At 43.8% G+C, this 15,423-nt stretch overlaps 1 protein-coding gene across 2 annotated transcripts in view; it reads left to right on the top strand.

The window, feature by feature from the left end:
* The first annotated feature begins 2,355 nt into the window (after positions 1-2,355).
* The window catches only part of dip2ba (disco-interacting protein 2 homolog Ba), a 21,464-nt gene continuing 8,396 nt past the window's right edge, over positions 2,356-15,423 (top strand). The window contains exons 1-24 of one of the 2 annotated variants that reach the window (XM_010773696.1): positions 2,356-2,423; positions 3,713-3,868; positions 4,019-4,144; positions 4,602-4,904; positions 5,001-5,129; positions 5,561-5,572; positions 5,955-6,074; positions 6,626-6,823; positions 7,082-7,173; positions 7,251-7,361; positions 8,000-8,123; positions 8,395-8,504; positions 8,730-8,832; positions 8,950-9,014; positions 9,093-9,186; positions 9,607-9,726; positions 9,839-9,953; positions 11,040-11,179; positions 11,288-11,424; positions 12,270-12,350; positions 12,441-12,568; positions 12,742-12,856; positions 13,151-13,352; positions 13,460-13,572. In XM_010773696.1, coding sequence (XP_010771998.1) covers positions 2,396-2,423; positions 3,713-3,868; positions 4,019-4,144; positions 4,602-4,904; positions 5,001-5,129; positions 5,561-5,572; positions 5,955-6,074; positions 6,626-6,823; positions 7,082-7,173; positions 7,251-7,361; positions 8,000-8,123; positions 8,395-8,504; positions 8,730-8,832; positions 8,950-9,014; positions 9,093-9,186; positions 9,607-9,726; positions 9,839-9,953; positions 11,040-11,179; positions 11,288-11,424; positions 12,270-12,350; positions 12,441-12,568; positions 12,742-12,856; positions 13,151-13,352; positions 13,460-13,572 — 2,922 coding nt within the window. In that variant the 5' untranslated portion in view covers positions 2,356-2,395. The remainder of the gene's footprint in view (positions 2,424-3,712; positions 3,869-4,018; positions 4,145-4,601; positions 4,905-5,000; positions 5,130-5,560; positions 5,573-5,954; positions 6,075-6,625; positions 6,824-7,081; positions 7,174-7,250; positions 7,362-7,999; positions 8,124-8,394; positions 8,505-8,729; positions 8,833-8,949; positions 9,015-9,092; positions 9,187-9,606; positions 9,727-9,838; positions 9,954-11,039; positions 11,180-11,287; positions 11,425-12,269; positions 12,351-12,440; positions 12,569-12,741; positions 12,857-13,150; positions 13,353-13,459; positions 13,573-15,423) is intronic. The other variant, XM_010773697.1, reaches the window with a different exon arrangement.

Genomic DNA, 15,423 nt, shown 5'->3' with positions numbered 1-15,423 from the left:
ACACACACACACACACACACACACACACACACACACACACACACACACACACACAGTCACTGTACTGTTTTGCTCATCCTCGCACTCAAAACACCACATTCTTGCTCTCAAAACACACAGCTTTCCCTCTGTCTTAAAGCAGCTGCTCTCTTTCAGTGCAGACCCTCGCTGTCTCTACCCACTGACAGCCACAGAGCCGCTGTGGTCGTGCCAGTCTTCGCCCGTTGTTATGCCTTCACCCTAATACAGACTCTGCTCTGTCTGCGTTAATGACCCTCCATCTTTCCATGCCTCCCTTCCTCCCTGCAGGCAACACTTGGACACCAGCACTGGGCTGGACAGAACCCAGTCTCCAACAACAATGACGTTCCAGTCCACGACAATCAATTTGCTGCTGATTGCTGCGCTTCCATGTCTGTCTGAGTGTTTATCTCCACATTAACAAGCCTGTAGCGTCCAGACGTGGAAGAAGCACTCAGATCCTTCGCTTAAGACGAAGTGACCATACAAAAAGTGTAGAAATAATCTGTTCCAAGAAAAAGTCCAGCACTCAAAATCTTTTATCAATCCCAATTAAAAGTGCAACATTTTAAGCATGAAAATATATTTACATTTCCAAAAGTGTAGGCCACATCATTATGTAAACGGCTCATTTCGAGATAATGATGAATTAATGTGTTGGTAAAAGTACATACTGCTGGGTTGCTTGACTTGTATTATTAAGTAACATCATAAATGATTCGTTTTTGATTTATATTTTGAATCTGCAAAGCAACTTATAGCTTAAATTGGAAGATAAATGTATTGAAGCAAAAAGGACACAATTGGCTTACAAAATCGAGTCGCGTAGAAGTATATCGATGCATAAAATACTCAAGTAAAGTAAATATACTTAGTTATACTCATCACTGGTATCGCGCCAAACAAAAAGAGAATCGACTGTAACACATTACTGCTCTGTCTTTCATCACAAGTCCATTTCAGGCCAGTGTGTGCACCCAGGCATGAAATCACTGCTGTCCCCCCCCCCGTCCCCCCCCATTCAAATCTTTCTTACGCCGCAGAGAAAGACAAAGCACTCCACACTCAATCACACACCCACTCCCTCTTAAACTCCGACTTTGTTCCGCTGTTCTTCGTCCCTCTACTCCCTCTTTCTCCCCCCGTTCCTTGTGATTTCTCAGTGTTGTGAAACCTCACTTCCCTTCTTGGGAAAGGATCAGGAATAAAAGTATACAAATCCACAAACTCAACCCTTTGGGGAGCTTTCTTCTTAATTCAGTGGTTTTTCTGGCAAAACAGCGGAGTGTGTGAAAGCTTAAAGACACACAGAAACTGAGTCACACTCGGGACTCCCCACCCTGTGTCGGCTTAACCAGCCCACCTCCCTCCAATCTGCTGCTGAACTCTGTCTCCCCTGATCTCTCTCTCTCCTCATTTTCTCTCTACACACACACACACACATCTTCCCACTCAAATCTGCCAGTGCCTCCTGCCCTGTGTTTATCACCTCACCCCCTACAACCTCCCCCTGTCAGTCGGCTGGACGAGGGTTTCTGAGTTGTCACAGTGTGGAGGAGGGATTGAGGCTAAGCAGTCTGTTGGCACTATTGCACTTGACATAGCATTCGGTGTTATCGCTGGACACGGCAGAGGGGAATAACAGAGAGTTTGCAGTACTGGGATTGTTTGTGTGTACAAGGGGAGTGTGTATGTATGTAAGTGAACTGTAAAGGGTGTGCCCTGCATGCTTGTTTGCTGCACTGTGTGTTTTAGGGGTCCCAGTTAATCGGACTTTGCCTCTTTTGCTCTCCGACAAACTTTGTTAGCGGCCTGTGAGAGTCCGGCCAGTCCAAGGCCAAATGAGGAAGGGCTGGGTGTACAGTGGGGAAAAAGAGGGGGGACTAGGACGGGGGAGATAAACTGTTGAGTCCCACTGAAATGGCTTCCTTTTTGCTCTGCTAACTATCCCTTCTTCCCGATAGCCTTCAGTGTTGCCATTGTTCCTGCAACGCTCGGTTATCTTTGGGTTTCAAATCATATTTGGGTTTCGTAGCCTGGAGGAGGCTTTTGTACACTCATCATGTTTATTCCCCGGGGTTAATGTAAGGCCAAACAATGGCGCTATCTCCTTGCCTCGTTGTAAATGGACTGAGCCGTCAACATTTAGAGTTCAGTAGATTTGTTTTAAAGAGGATTATTATTATGACTCAACCCTGTGTGCGTGTGTGCGCGTGTGTGTGTGTGTGTGTGTGTGTGTGTGTGTGTGTGTTTTCTACATCTGGCTCATCTGTGTGTGTGTGGTAATTATGACTAACCTAACGGTGTGGTGTCGCTGTCCTCTCTTCTAGGTGACATCACACAGAAGGGATATGAGAAGAAGAAATCCAAGCTGATGGCCTCCTGCATCCCACACATGCCGAGTAAGACAAACTCTTCTTCTGCTCTTGCTTTTCCTTATTTCACTTCTTACCTTTCTCTATTTCTTTCTTTCTTTACTTGAGTTGTTACCTCCTCTTCCAGCATTGTTGGTGCTAGTCACTCTGGCATGGGGAAACTTAAAGTCATTTCTTCAAAAATATCTCTTCAAATCTTGACTTAAGTATGCTTGATGTTTCATCTACGCAAAGATTCTTCTTCACCATCTGTACAGGGAACTAACAATAAAATAAAATAAAATATATATATATCTTCTTCAGCTCAATAAAAAGTAGCTTCACTGAGTATACAGTGTGATTGTAATTCTCTTTGTCCAAGTTGTCAAAGAGAATTTCTGGCTTTTTGTGGCCCTCTAGTGGCCAACATGCAAATTACACAATGATAACAAAGCATACAGTAACAACTTCTCTTATATCTGCACAGCTGTAGAACATCTCCAGAATAAAGTCACAGAATGAGTTAACCTTTCAACACACTTTGCTTCACACTTTACTATCAGAAGTAGGGGAGTACCAGAGTTTCACTGTACTACAGTCACCTCTGTTCTCGCTGGTAAGATGATCTGTTCACTTTTCTCGGTCAGCTGACTCACATGAGGGTGTGGTGTTTCCTCAGGAAGAAATGCACCACATTAGCATCGGCATGAAGAAATCCTTCTCGCGGAGTCACTGTAAACTCATTTAAAAAAGAGAGGAACATTTCACTTCCTTTCAACCTAGTTTAACCTTGGCCTGTTTGGGCTTGCGCTACCACATGACACATGTGACGTGATTACGCACACAGAGAATTGAAAAGCACTGCCGGAATCTAAATCTCATATGGATCATTTCTATATTTAGTACTTGAATTACATTCCCATGGTTGTTAGAGGGTTCTGCTTTGTAATGGGCAGCTTGCCCTGAATGTCAAAGCTGGTTTGAAACTCCAGAGGTCACCGCCTGCTCCGGCACTCGTCCCATTGGGCCTCCTTATCCCTCTGAACCATCATCTGCACCGGGACTCTGGGAGGAGTTTACTAAAAATATATTTAGCTTGAATCTAGCCTAGTTTTATGTACTGCGTTAACAGTACAAGTCACATCAGTCGAGTACATGTCCCTAATTCACTTCATGCTCAGAGGCTCTGTAGTCAGGCTACATTTAGAGAGCATAATATAATATTAATACCTACATATAAGCGTAATGGCATTATGTAAAGCAGGAAGTCTTATGTTTGTTTGTTTGTTTATTAATGTTGCCCTACATGTGTTTGACTTACCCGCTGTGTCCTGCAGATGTGGATCTGTCTCTGCCAGATGTACAGCTTACCCCAGGCCACAGTGCTGACCCCAGCCCCAGCCCAGAGGCCCCGGGCCCCTCCACATCTTCAGCCGCCAGACACCACCGTGCACACCGCAGTGGAGGGGCCAGGGACGACCGCTACAGATCAGGTACACAGCATACACACAGAGATACTTTAAAGAGTCATTAAACACAAGAATTAAGCAGCCTTAACAAGCGTGGCAACCCTCTATGTTTTATTCCTCTAATTCTGAATACTTCACTTGTTTCTCTCTCTGTTATCTTGGCTGTTTATGTAGACATCCACACGGAGGCTGTGCAGGCAGCCCTGGCCAAACACAAGGAGGAGAAGATGGCGCTACCCATGCCGACCAAGAGACGCTCAGCCTTTGTCCAGTCTCCCATAGAGAACTGCACACCTCCAGGTAAAAACTAGATCCACACACTGAATAGTAGTCTCTGGATCAAGACACTGTGGCTACATCCACACTGATAGGATTTAAACAAAAAAATAAACACAACATTTAAAACGTTTATGCCTAGTGTTGACACTACTCTGGGGATTTTAAGCTGTTCAATTAATTGAATCAATCTACTCCTTCCTTCATGTGCAGGATGTCATATTTTATTTGAGCAATGTGTGTTTTGTTTTTATGCGTGTTAATATTAACAGAGATTATTTATGAAATGGTGCTTAGCGCTTGTTTGCACAGTGATCCTTTGTGTTTAATGTGGCTTTAGCCTTTATCCCAGCCTGTGCTTCTCCGTAGCTGACTCCACCTTTTTGAAGAAAGATGTCAAGCCACATTATAGCTGTATATTTTGGGGTCAAATACTTTAAAGACAACCATCTAAATATAAAAGATTTTCTCTTTCCATCAGACACATCCTCTGCATCAGAGGATGATGGCTCACTGCGCAAAAAGGCAGCTCTCAGTGCAGTGCTCGCCCAGAGCCTGCAGAGCCCCGATTACTGGATCAACCGCTCCGTACAAAGCTCCTCCACGTCCTCGTCTGCGTCCTCCACCCTCTCCCATGGAGAGCCCAAGCCCCAGCCCCAGCCCCAGCCCCAGCCACAGCCACAGCCACAGCCACAGCCCCAGCCCCAGCCCCAGTCCCAGTCCCAACCCCAAGCCCAACTTGTTGCTTCCGTGTTGGCCGATGTGCTGGCCCACACTCGCATAGGTACACATCATTAATAAACCTTTAATGTAACAAGATACATAGCAGTGACGGCTAGCTGTTGTTTCCATGTATGACCTCCTCCTTTTGTCTCTCTAGAAAACAGCGTCCCCCCAGATGTGACATCCTCCACTCCCCAGGAGAGGGGGTCCAGGGTGGACCTGCCTCCAGCCGTCAGAGGCATGAGCCGCGGACAGAGCCGCTCCAGCATGATGGATACTGCTGACGGTAGACTCACACAAGAAAAAGATGTTTACAAATACCTATATGTGGTTTGAATGTTTTAACAAGGGTTAGCATTTCCTCTAATTTGCATAGAAAATATCACAGTAGTTTTCTATTCCCTGAAATGTGTTGAATTTGATATCGGTCATCTGATGATGGATCTTGAGATTGGGAGGTCAAACCATTTGCATATGCTAATCATGGCAGTTGAGTGACGTTCTCTGTTTTGCATTGACCCTATGGTTCACAGCATTGCAGTGACGAAGCTGATTAGAGTGTTTTCAAATCAATAAACCATCAGGCCATGTTCACCCAGAATCATCTTCAACATATCCTCATTCCACTGTGTGGTGAACGCCGCTAATCCCAGATATCTGTGTTCTTTCTTTTGGGTCCATTAATCCTGTCCCTGTCTTGACTTTCATTTAAAAAAGGCAAAAGAAAAGGTAATATAAACGAAATCGGGGGAAAGGGTGGGATGCTGAAGAGCCCCAAATCAGCTTGCTTTCCAGCCTGGTGTCTTTCTCTCTGTCTCTATGTTTGTCTCATGTCTTAGGCTTAGACATAGAGAACCTCCTTGTATATAGTTGATTTTCCTAAATATTGTCCAATCTGTGTCCTACCAATTTCCCTCGAATCCTTCCTGCTGCTGATTCTGATCCCGCCTGCTTGCTAGTGCCATTGGTTCTGCCTGTGTGAGAGTGTGCGATATATGACATTAGCATTTGTGTTACAATAGAATTGCGTGTGTGGGTGTGTCCTTGTGTTATTTTGGTTGATTGTTTCCATGTGTTTGTGACTGTGGCTGTTGTCTTGGTGTTTGTGCAGGCGTGCCTGTCAACAGCAGAGTGTCCACTAAGATCCAGCAGCTGTTGAACACACTCAAACGGCCGAAGAGACCACCACTCAGCGAATTCTTCCTCGATGACTCTGAGGAAATTGTAGAAGGTGAGATAACAAGTGTGCATTCATTTTGTCAACAACAAATGGGTTGAACTGAAATCACCCGAGGAACAAGCCCTCACTTTTCATTCATATATGCACATTAGTGTGTGCATTTCCCCCTTCTTCCCTTTCAAATTCAACATACCTACTTGTAATTGGATTTTGCGTGCTTGACTCTTATACAAAAGCATTCCCCCTTGCGTTACTTCCTCTAGCTTTTAAGTTGGACTTTGAATAGTTTGCAAGACTAAGGTTTTAATCTTCATGTGACTTCATGTGACAGGTTTAACTAAAGTTTATACATCGTATTTATTAACAGGCATTCAGGCATCTGACTAAACCTTTCTGAGAAACCTGCTGACTTCAAGATGAGGAAGTGCTTAGGACTGATTCCCACAGCACTTATGCATTATTAATGGACATGAGAAAGAATTGGCGAAAACAATTATACAATTATTATAAATATAAAAACATTAATAAACCTTTAAGGAATAAATGTCACATGCTGTCGGCTTCTCCTAATCAACTCCTGCCTCTGCTCTCCTCTGGTCCAGTGCCCCAGCCGGACCCCAACACCCCGAAGCCAGAGGGACGCCAAATCATCCCGGTGAAGGGGGAGCCCCTCGGAGTCGTCAGTAACTGGCCCCCCGCCCTGCAGGCTGCCCTGGCCCGCTGGGGGGCCACGCAGGCCAAGAGCCCCGCTCTCACTGCTCTGGACGTCACCGGCAAACCGCTCTACACCGTCACATACGGTCAGCAGCACTCACAGAAACATCTGTCCAGCCCAGAGTTAACATTTATGTCATTGTGTCTGCTAAATGTAAATGTGAGATTTATGTCTTGCATATGAGCAATCATTTCTGGCTTGAGCAGATAACACCTACATGTATGTTTCCTACTGGAGCTGCAGTGGGTTGTGGAGTTGAGCTATCCTTGATCTGTTATACAACACAGATAATAAACAACCAACAGGACGAGCTAAAACTATCAATTGCTCTTTTTATCCACAGGAAAACTCTGGAGTCGCAGTCTGAAGCTGGCCTACACACTGCTGAATAAACTGGGCACCAAGACAGAACCTGTCCTACAACCTGGAGATCGGGTAAGCGTCTGTCAGTCTCCTCTCAGTTTGCAAAGCGATAAAGGAACACGGAGTAATAACCTTTTCCTGATCCTCAGGTGGCCCTGGTGTATCCCAACAGCGACCCTGGTATGTTCTGGGTGGCTTTCTATGGCTGTCTGTTAGCCGAGGTCATCCCTGTGCCCATTGAGGTCCCACTGTCACGACAGGTAACAACATCACTGTTGTCAAGTGAATTCCTCTGGTTATCACAGAGAAATACAAAATCTGTTTTTCTTATTGATTATCTGAAGGAGCAGAACCTACTGTATGCACACCTGTAGATCAAAAGAGAGGACGAAAAGGCAGAACGTTTGTAGTTGGCTGCATTTCAAATAAAATGTTGCTTCAAGTCATAATAAAGACAAGTTCTAATCAATCATGTATTTGATATAACACCATCATGGCATCATAGGCCAAGCATTTAATCCCTAAGCAATTTATAACATCATATTTTTAAAAGGTGTGTTACATTGTAAGTGAACATAGCCATAATAAAGAAAAGCTTTTATAACAGGATACATGTTTCAAAATATGGGATTGAAGTTTGAGTGTAGAATATGATGACGATGAAGATAATTAGTTGCCTTGATTGTTTGGCACTAAAAGTAGATCAATTGTAACTGAGTAGCTATTTTATTTTACAAGACTACAATTCCTGATACATGTATTTGTTTCTTCTTGGTACATATAATGCCTCGTTGCTCATATCACCTTAAATACATATTTATTTATAGACCAATGTTTTGACAGCTACAGTACACAGCATGTGTGTTGTGAGTCTCATGACACTTCCCTCTGTCCACAGGACGCAGGCAGCCAGCAGATCGGCTTCCTGCTGGGCAGCTGTGGGGTCAGTCTGGCTCTGACCAGCGAGGTGTGCCTCAAAGGGCTGCCTAAGTCTCCAAACGGAGAGATCATCCAGTTCAAAGGTCAGTCTGCGCAAATACACTACTTTTAATGCTGCCTCAGTCTGTATCAGTCTTTTTGGGAGCCAGGAATATACAATGTGATATCAAATGTAGGGTCATATTGGGTAAACGGATATATCTGTAATCACTCTGCTTGTTAAGTCTGTTCACCTTTGGCCTTAAAACCAGCAGTTTGCAAAGTGAACACTGTTCATTTAGTCAGGCTTCAATTATACAAACTTTGTTTTTGCTTTCTGTGTTTATATATATATTATTATTTTTTGTTCACCAGGATGGCCAAGGATGAAATGGGTAGTGACGGACACAAAGTATCTGACCAAACCATCCAAAGACTGGCAGCCTCACATCCCCACTGCCAACACCGACACTGCCTACATAGAGGTAACCACAAAACAATTTGGTGATATCAAAAACAAAAATGGTTACATTGCTATCACCTCAAAAATGCAACTCAAATATTACCTGCCAATTTTACGGCTCTTTCAGACATACAAATCTATCTATATTTAAAAAGGAATAGAGACAAATAGACAACCTGACAATAAAGGGCCAGTTTTCTCATGTTCAAGTTCAAATGCTCTTTGTTTGTGTGTATGTCTCTTCCAGTACAAAGCAAGTAAGGAGGGGACAGTGATGGGAGTTGCTGTGTCCAAGATCTCCATGCTGACCCACTGTCAGGCTCTGACGCAGGCCTGTAACTACTGTGAAGGTCAGAGACTGTTACTTCTCTTACACTCACTAAACATAAACAAATGGTGAATCTTTTACCAAGTTAGCAAGTGATTTCCAAATCCTCACTTGTGTGTCTTTGTGTTTTTTGTCTTAGGGGAGACACTGGTCAATGTGTTGGACTGTAAGAAGGATATGGGCATGTGGCATGGCGTCTTAACGGTAAGATTTAGTGAACATTTTGTACTGTCTGTTGTACTGTGCACAATGTTACAATGACACTATGTATTTGTTTTTCAGAGTGTCATGAACAGAATCCACACCATCACAGTGCCATATGCTGTCATGAAAGCATGTCCCATGTCCTGGGTGCAGAGGGTCCACCTTCACAAAGGTTCAGCCAATGTCTCTTTTATATTATTATACATTTGTAAAGTTTACATCTTATATTGCTTACGTAATTATATGTTCCGATAAAGGGTGTTTTTTTTCAAACTGGCACAGACCTACAACAAGGTCAAAACCCCAATTGTGCAGGAAACTAAAAAATAATGTGTATCTGCTCTTTGCTTTGTTCCACTCAAAAATATTAAATCCAATAAACAAATAGACATAAACAAAAACGTGACCCCCTTGATTTTAAAGTAGAAACATAATCATGGAGATGACCTACAAGACTACAAAATTGAATAGAATTGGAAAACTTGCAGCTAAAGCCATGGAAACAGTAAATGCAAAATGTGCACATAATTAATAAAACAAATACAGCTTGTAAGTGCCCCATATATGACCTCTTCCTCTTCCTCTCTGATAGCACGTATTGCCTTGGTGAAATGCCGTGACCTCCACTGGGCCATGATGGCCCACAAGGACCAGAGGGACACCAACCTGTCCTCCATACGTATGCTTATTGTGGCTGATGGAGCGAACCCATGTGAGTCTCAAACATGGTGTCTTTGTAATGTAGAACTACTATGTTATGAACAACATGTATGACTATTTCTATCCTGTTTTGGTCATTTTATTATCCCATTATTTGTCACCAGGGTCCGTTTCGTCGTGTGACGCCTTCCTGAATGTGTTCCAGTCTCATGGTCTGAAGCCAGAGGCAATCTGTCCATGTGCCACGTCTCCTGAGGCCCTCACGGTGGCCATCCGCAGGTAACGCATCTGATACAGGGAGTTCAATGCTACTGCCTAACTAGTTTTGCCTGCAAAGAAATACAGTTACTTTTGTCCACAAACTTACATTTATTTAAAATAAGCACATTTTGTGATTTTCGAATGTGTTTGTTTTATATTGAAATTACGCACTTTTCTTAGTTAAAATATGTCTAGTTCAAGAATTGTAACATTATTTTTTTTATAATAATAACTGTAATTGATATAGCGCCTTTCATCAACCCAAGGTCGCTTAACAAAGAAACATATAAGGACAAGACATAAAACGGGGCAGAAATGGAAGTGTTACATTGCAGGGGGGGGAGAGTGAGTTAATGTTGGAAGGCTTTGTTGAACAGATGAGTTTTCAGGGTTGATTTGAAGATGTTCAGAGAAGGGGTGAAACGGATTTCAGCAGGGTTCTCCAGAGGGTGAGGGGGGCAGCGACACTGAAGGCACGGTCCCCGAAGGTACGGAGGCGTGAATGGGGAATGGAGAGCAGGCCGGAGTCTGAGGATCGAAGGGTGCGGGACGGGATGTATGGGTGGAGGAGATCTGTGAGGTACTGAGGGGAGAGGGCATGGAGGGACTTGTAGGTGAGGAGGAGGAGTTTGTAGGTGATGCGGGACTTGAGCTGGAGCCAGTGGAGGTTGAGAGAGTGGGGGTGATGTGCTGCCAGGGCTTGGTGCGTGTGAGAACCCTGGCAGCTGAGTTCTGGATGTACTGGAGCCTGTCCAGGGTTTTGCTGGGAACCCCAGACAGGAGTCCGTTGCAATAGTCCGGGCGGGAGCTAATGAAACAGTGAATGAGCTTCTCTGCAGCTGAGTCGGAGAGTGATGGCCGAAGTCTGGATATGTTTCTGAGGTGGAAGAAGGCCAAGGAGTACATTCACTTAAAGCTCAAACCAAACCCAAGCATGTGGTATTCCTCACTTCTGCATAGTTCAAGATAAACAATGAAACCACTTCACCTTGAGGCTGGGGCTTGTTTTGTGCTTGATCGGAACTCAACAATGTGTTGCTGCCTCGCTCTCTGAGCCGTTATGATTACCTCACACCGTCCCCTCTCTTTGTGTCTCCCCTGCAGGCCCGGTGCACGAGGCGCTCCGCTGCCAGCCAGGGCCATCCTGTCCATGGGCGGGCTGAGCCACGGGGTGATCAGAGTGAACACAGAGGACAAGAACTCGGCTCTCACTGTGCAGGATGTGGGACACATCATGCCTGGAGGTTAGCCACTAGAGTTGGTTTTAATTGGCTCTGCAGCTGCACCACTTACTTATTCCTTTATCTTTCAGGTAAACATATGTAATCTTGTGACTTGCGTGTGTGTTTCAGCTCTGATGTGCATTGTGAAACCGGACGGGCCTCCTCAGCTTTGCAAGACAGATGAAATAGGAGAAATCGTGATCAACTCTCGGGCTGGAGGCACCATGTACTACGGTCTGCCTGGGGTCACCAAGAACACATTCGAGGTCCGTCAAAGTTCAAAATGAGTGTTTAAAACACTGCCTAAATGACTCATTCCACATCTGGTCTAGTGACGTGCTGTGGCTTATAAATAAACCTTTGGCCTGAGACAAGAAATAACCTCTTTAAAAAGTAATGTTAACACTTGAGAGTTAACTTCCTGGCTACTTGTACGGGGTGTCCCCTTCCTCTTGTTGAGTGTGTGATAGCATGAGCTCCACCCTGCACATAAGCTTGTAAGCAGAAGTGAAATAAGCTGGTTTAGAAATGGTTGGATGGGAAAAGAATCACAGGTTAATATGATCTACTAGATGGAGCCACAGTCATCTTGAAACTGTTGCATTGCATGTATTCCCATATACTCCTTAAGTGTGTTCTTGTCCAGTTTTATATTTATTTAAATATGTAAAAGCAACAAACCACCTCTCAACTATACATTTACCTGCTTTCACAATGATGTTGGAATATATTTGTAATATAATGCCAGGGTGAGATGTAAACTGTTTTTCTCATATGATCTTTGCCACAATACCAGGATAATCACTTCTGCCCATTGTCCGCAGTTTCCTTTCACACATGTAGCAAATAACAGGAGATCTGTTTGAGTAAGAAGAGTTACTTCAGTTTTCTTCCAATTTCACGCCCGCCACAATAGAATCGTTTTCAAAACAGGGGAAAAAAGCAGCTTTATTCAAACACAGGATGCAAAGTTCAAATGGCATTTACATTATCACATACGTCTCCTCTGGGTAATGCTAGGATATTTACAGGGTTCCAATGCATATGATGGAGAGGATTTAGTGTGTGTATGCACTGAACTCCAACTTATTATTCCTCTGTAAATCTGCAGGTGATCCCCGTCAACCAAGCCGGAGCACCCATAGGAGAAATACCTTTCACTCGGACCGGTCTGCTTGGATTTGTTGGACCCGTAAGGCAGAAACATCCAACTTCACTAAAATACTATATAATAATTTTAACTGAAAATGTTCCTTGCTGAGTGAAACCGTTTGCTCCACAGGGCAGTCTGGTGTTTGTTGTGGGGAAGTTTGAGGGGCTGCTGATGGTGAGCGGGCGACGCCACAACGCTGACGACCTGGTGGCCACCGCGCTGGCAGTGGAGCCGGTCAAAACTGTTTACAGGGGGAGGTGAGACACGGAGCGCTTCTGTGAGCCAGTGCTCTACAGGGTGCATGGACGCACATTTCTATATCATTTATTGCTAAACAGCCCCTGTATAACCCCCCGAACAGGTTCATCTCTTTAATATTCTGCAGCCTCTCCATGTGTGCGAGTACTCATTTCTTTTTTCATTCATGCAGGATCGCTGTGTTCTCTGTGACCGTGTTCTATGATGAGAGGATAGTGATTGTGGCAGAGCAGAGGCCGGACGCTAGTGAGGAAGACAGCTTCCAGTGGATGAGTCGAGTCCTGCAGGTAAAATCACATGTCATGTCCCCATAGATTATATTTTATGACTTTTTTCTGTGACAGATTCTTCTTTTCATACTTTTAGTTATGTGTATTTCAAAGTCATGATGGGTATATTTAGAGTACAGCTTTTTGAGGGAAGGAAAAGGGTTTGAACAAAGTCTTTAAAGTTTGGAAAACATTTGGTTTTCTCTTACACCAGGCATATAGCAAAGTAGAGCAAGCAATAACGAATATCAAAACATACAATCAAAGTCAATATGAACAGCTGATTAAATGAACATGTCATTTTCTTCCCAGGCCATCGACAGCATCCACCAGGTGGGCCTGTACTGCCTGGCGCTCGTCCCGGCCAACACCCTCCCAAAGACGCCCCTCGGAGGCATCCACATCTGTGAAACCAAGCAGAACTTCCTGGAGGGAAACCTGCACCCCTGCAACATCCTGCTTTGCCCTCACACCTGCGTGACCAACATGCCCAAGCCCCGGCAGAAACAGCCAGGTAGACCGCCGTAGACCATAGCTACTGATGCTTAATACATAACACAAGACAAACACTCATTTAGTGTTGGAAGCGTTACTTAACACACTCTGATTGACTCTGTTCAGTGGACGTCGGCCCGGCTTCCATGCTGGTCGGTAACTTGGTGGCAGGGAAGCGGATCGCCCAGGCAACCGGCAGAGAGCTGGGCGTGGTGGAGGACCAGGACCTGATCCGAAAGGTACTGTTCACCACACAGACCCAGAACAACACTTTAACCACACTGACACCTGAATATCTATCAGATGATTAATAACAGTTTATATTTCCCGAAATGTTTACATCAAGTTATATCAATCTACTGTATATCTAAGACTCCAACATTGACACCTGGATGATGAGACAGAAATGTATAAAGACTTTATACTGTTGCTATGCTCAGTCAATGTTTATAACATAAGATTAGAGCTTCAGTGATTAGTAAATGAATAATCTATTTTAAAAGTATGTGTTTGTATTAGTCCTAACATAATTGTTAGCTGAATATCTTTCAGCTGTTTGTCAAAAAACAAGACATTTGATAATGTAACCTCTATGAATATCAACTAAGAAAAACATCAGCGTATGCATTTATAAGTTTCAGCCTTAGACAATATATGAAACACACTTATTTTCTAATGGGACTGATGTATGAACTGTGAAGGCTCTGAATGTGTTAACCAAGTTAAACCCTGTCACATTTAGGGGAGGATTGATTCTCCTGTCTGATCCTAAATCTCTCTTGTTCTGCCTTTAACTTTGCTTGGGTTGGGCTTTAGCTCTGTGTGTGGCCCGTCATGATGGTAAGGCTCTGGCCTTCCCCCCCAACCGTCTTTGCTTCTGCTGCTTCTGTCGGTCAGATGTGCTTTGCAGCCTCGACGGCCTCTCAGCCTGCAGCAGCTTTTGCCAGACGCAGAAATATGACTGTCCAGGCTGGTTCCTTAGCCAGCAGGGGTCCACACACCTCATGTAACATACAGAATAAAACAGACCCTCTGCAATCACCTTTTAAACTAGAGTTTCCAGCAGCCTACTAGTTCCCCCAAACCAACAGCTCATCAATAAGTTGAGGTGTTATTTAGACATCTTTAAAATGTTCCTCCCTATTATTTTCAATTGGTGTTTCCACTGTAATAGACGACAGCATCGCTTCCAGTTTTCCTCAGAACATACCACTAGCTACAAATGTAGCATCTTATTCCCAACATCATGGGGAATAGCAAGATATATATTCAAACGTAATTCATTCCCAATAATGCTCAAAGTAATCGTGTCCAGAGTCTTTTCCTCTTGCACCATGCAGTAGGTCTCTGCACTCTGCGACTAAACTTAGTGAACACAAAAACGCAATGACTAATAATTAATAATATAATAATAATAATAGTTAAATAGGCAGCAGTAACACATCTAAAAGTACATTGTCTCATGACTATGAAGAACTGGCAACCTGGCAATCAACATCTACTTCATAATGATAATGTAAAATGGAGACTTTGAGTAGGTAACAATCAACAATCTCTTAACATTTGTGACCTTTTAAAGATGATGTAATTAAAATATCTTTTAATCACCCTTAAAATAAAACGGTCAGTGTGCACCTCTGCTGGCAGCGTTCACTGTGATGCTCCCGTGTGTAGCATAGCCTGATGGACAGGCAGCCGGTCTGCATGATGTGACTCCTGATCAGTGTTGACCTGTTGTCTGAGAGAGAGAGAGAGAGAGAGAGAGAGAGAGAGAGAGAGAGAGATTAAACATGCCGACGCTTATATCTGTTCGTCCAGTGAGTCAATGTGTGAACTTTACATGTTGCCTTTCTTTGCTTTCACATCTTGTCTTGTTTGATCCCGTGCTCTGGCCAGTTCCTCCGTTTATTAACACTATTTGGTCTTATAATATCCGTGTTTGTGACTGGATTGTTACTTTGCTTGAGAAACATTACAATGTTTTTAAAAAAAATGCTTTTTAAAGTTGGTGTAACCCTGTGTTTAAAAGGCCCATAGCTTGTTAGTGGCTGCAGGTGCAGATGGTCTCAGCATGACCCCGCACCGGGCAG

The sequence above is a fragment of the Notothenia coriiceps genome, unplaced genomic scaffold (genome assembly GCF_000735185.1).
Source record: "Notothenia coriiceps isolate Sejong01 unplaced genomic scaffold, NC01 NC01_scaffold00012897, whole genome shotgun sequence".
Classification (NCBI taxonomy): Eukaryota; Metazoa; Chordata; class Actinopteri; order Perciformes; family Nototheniidae; genus Notothenia; species Notothenia coriiceps.
The sequence above is the reverse complement of the archived record's forward strand: the minus strand, read 5'-3'. Positions and strand labels throughout refer to the sequence as shown.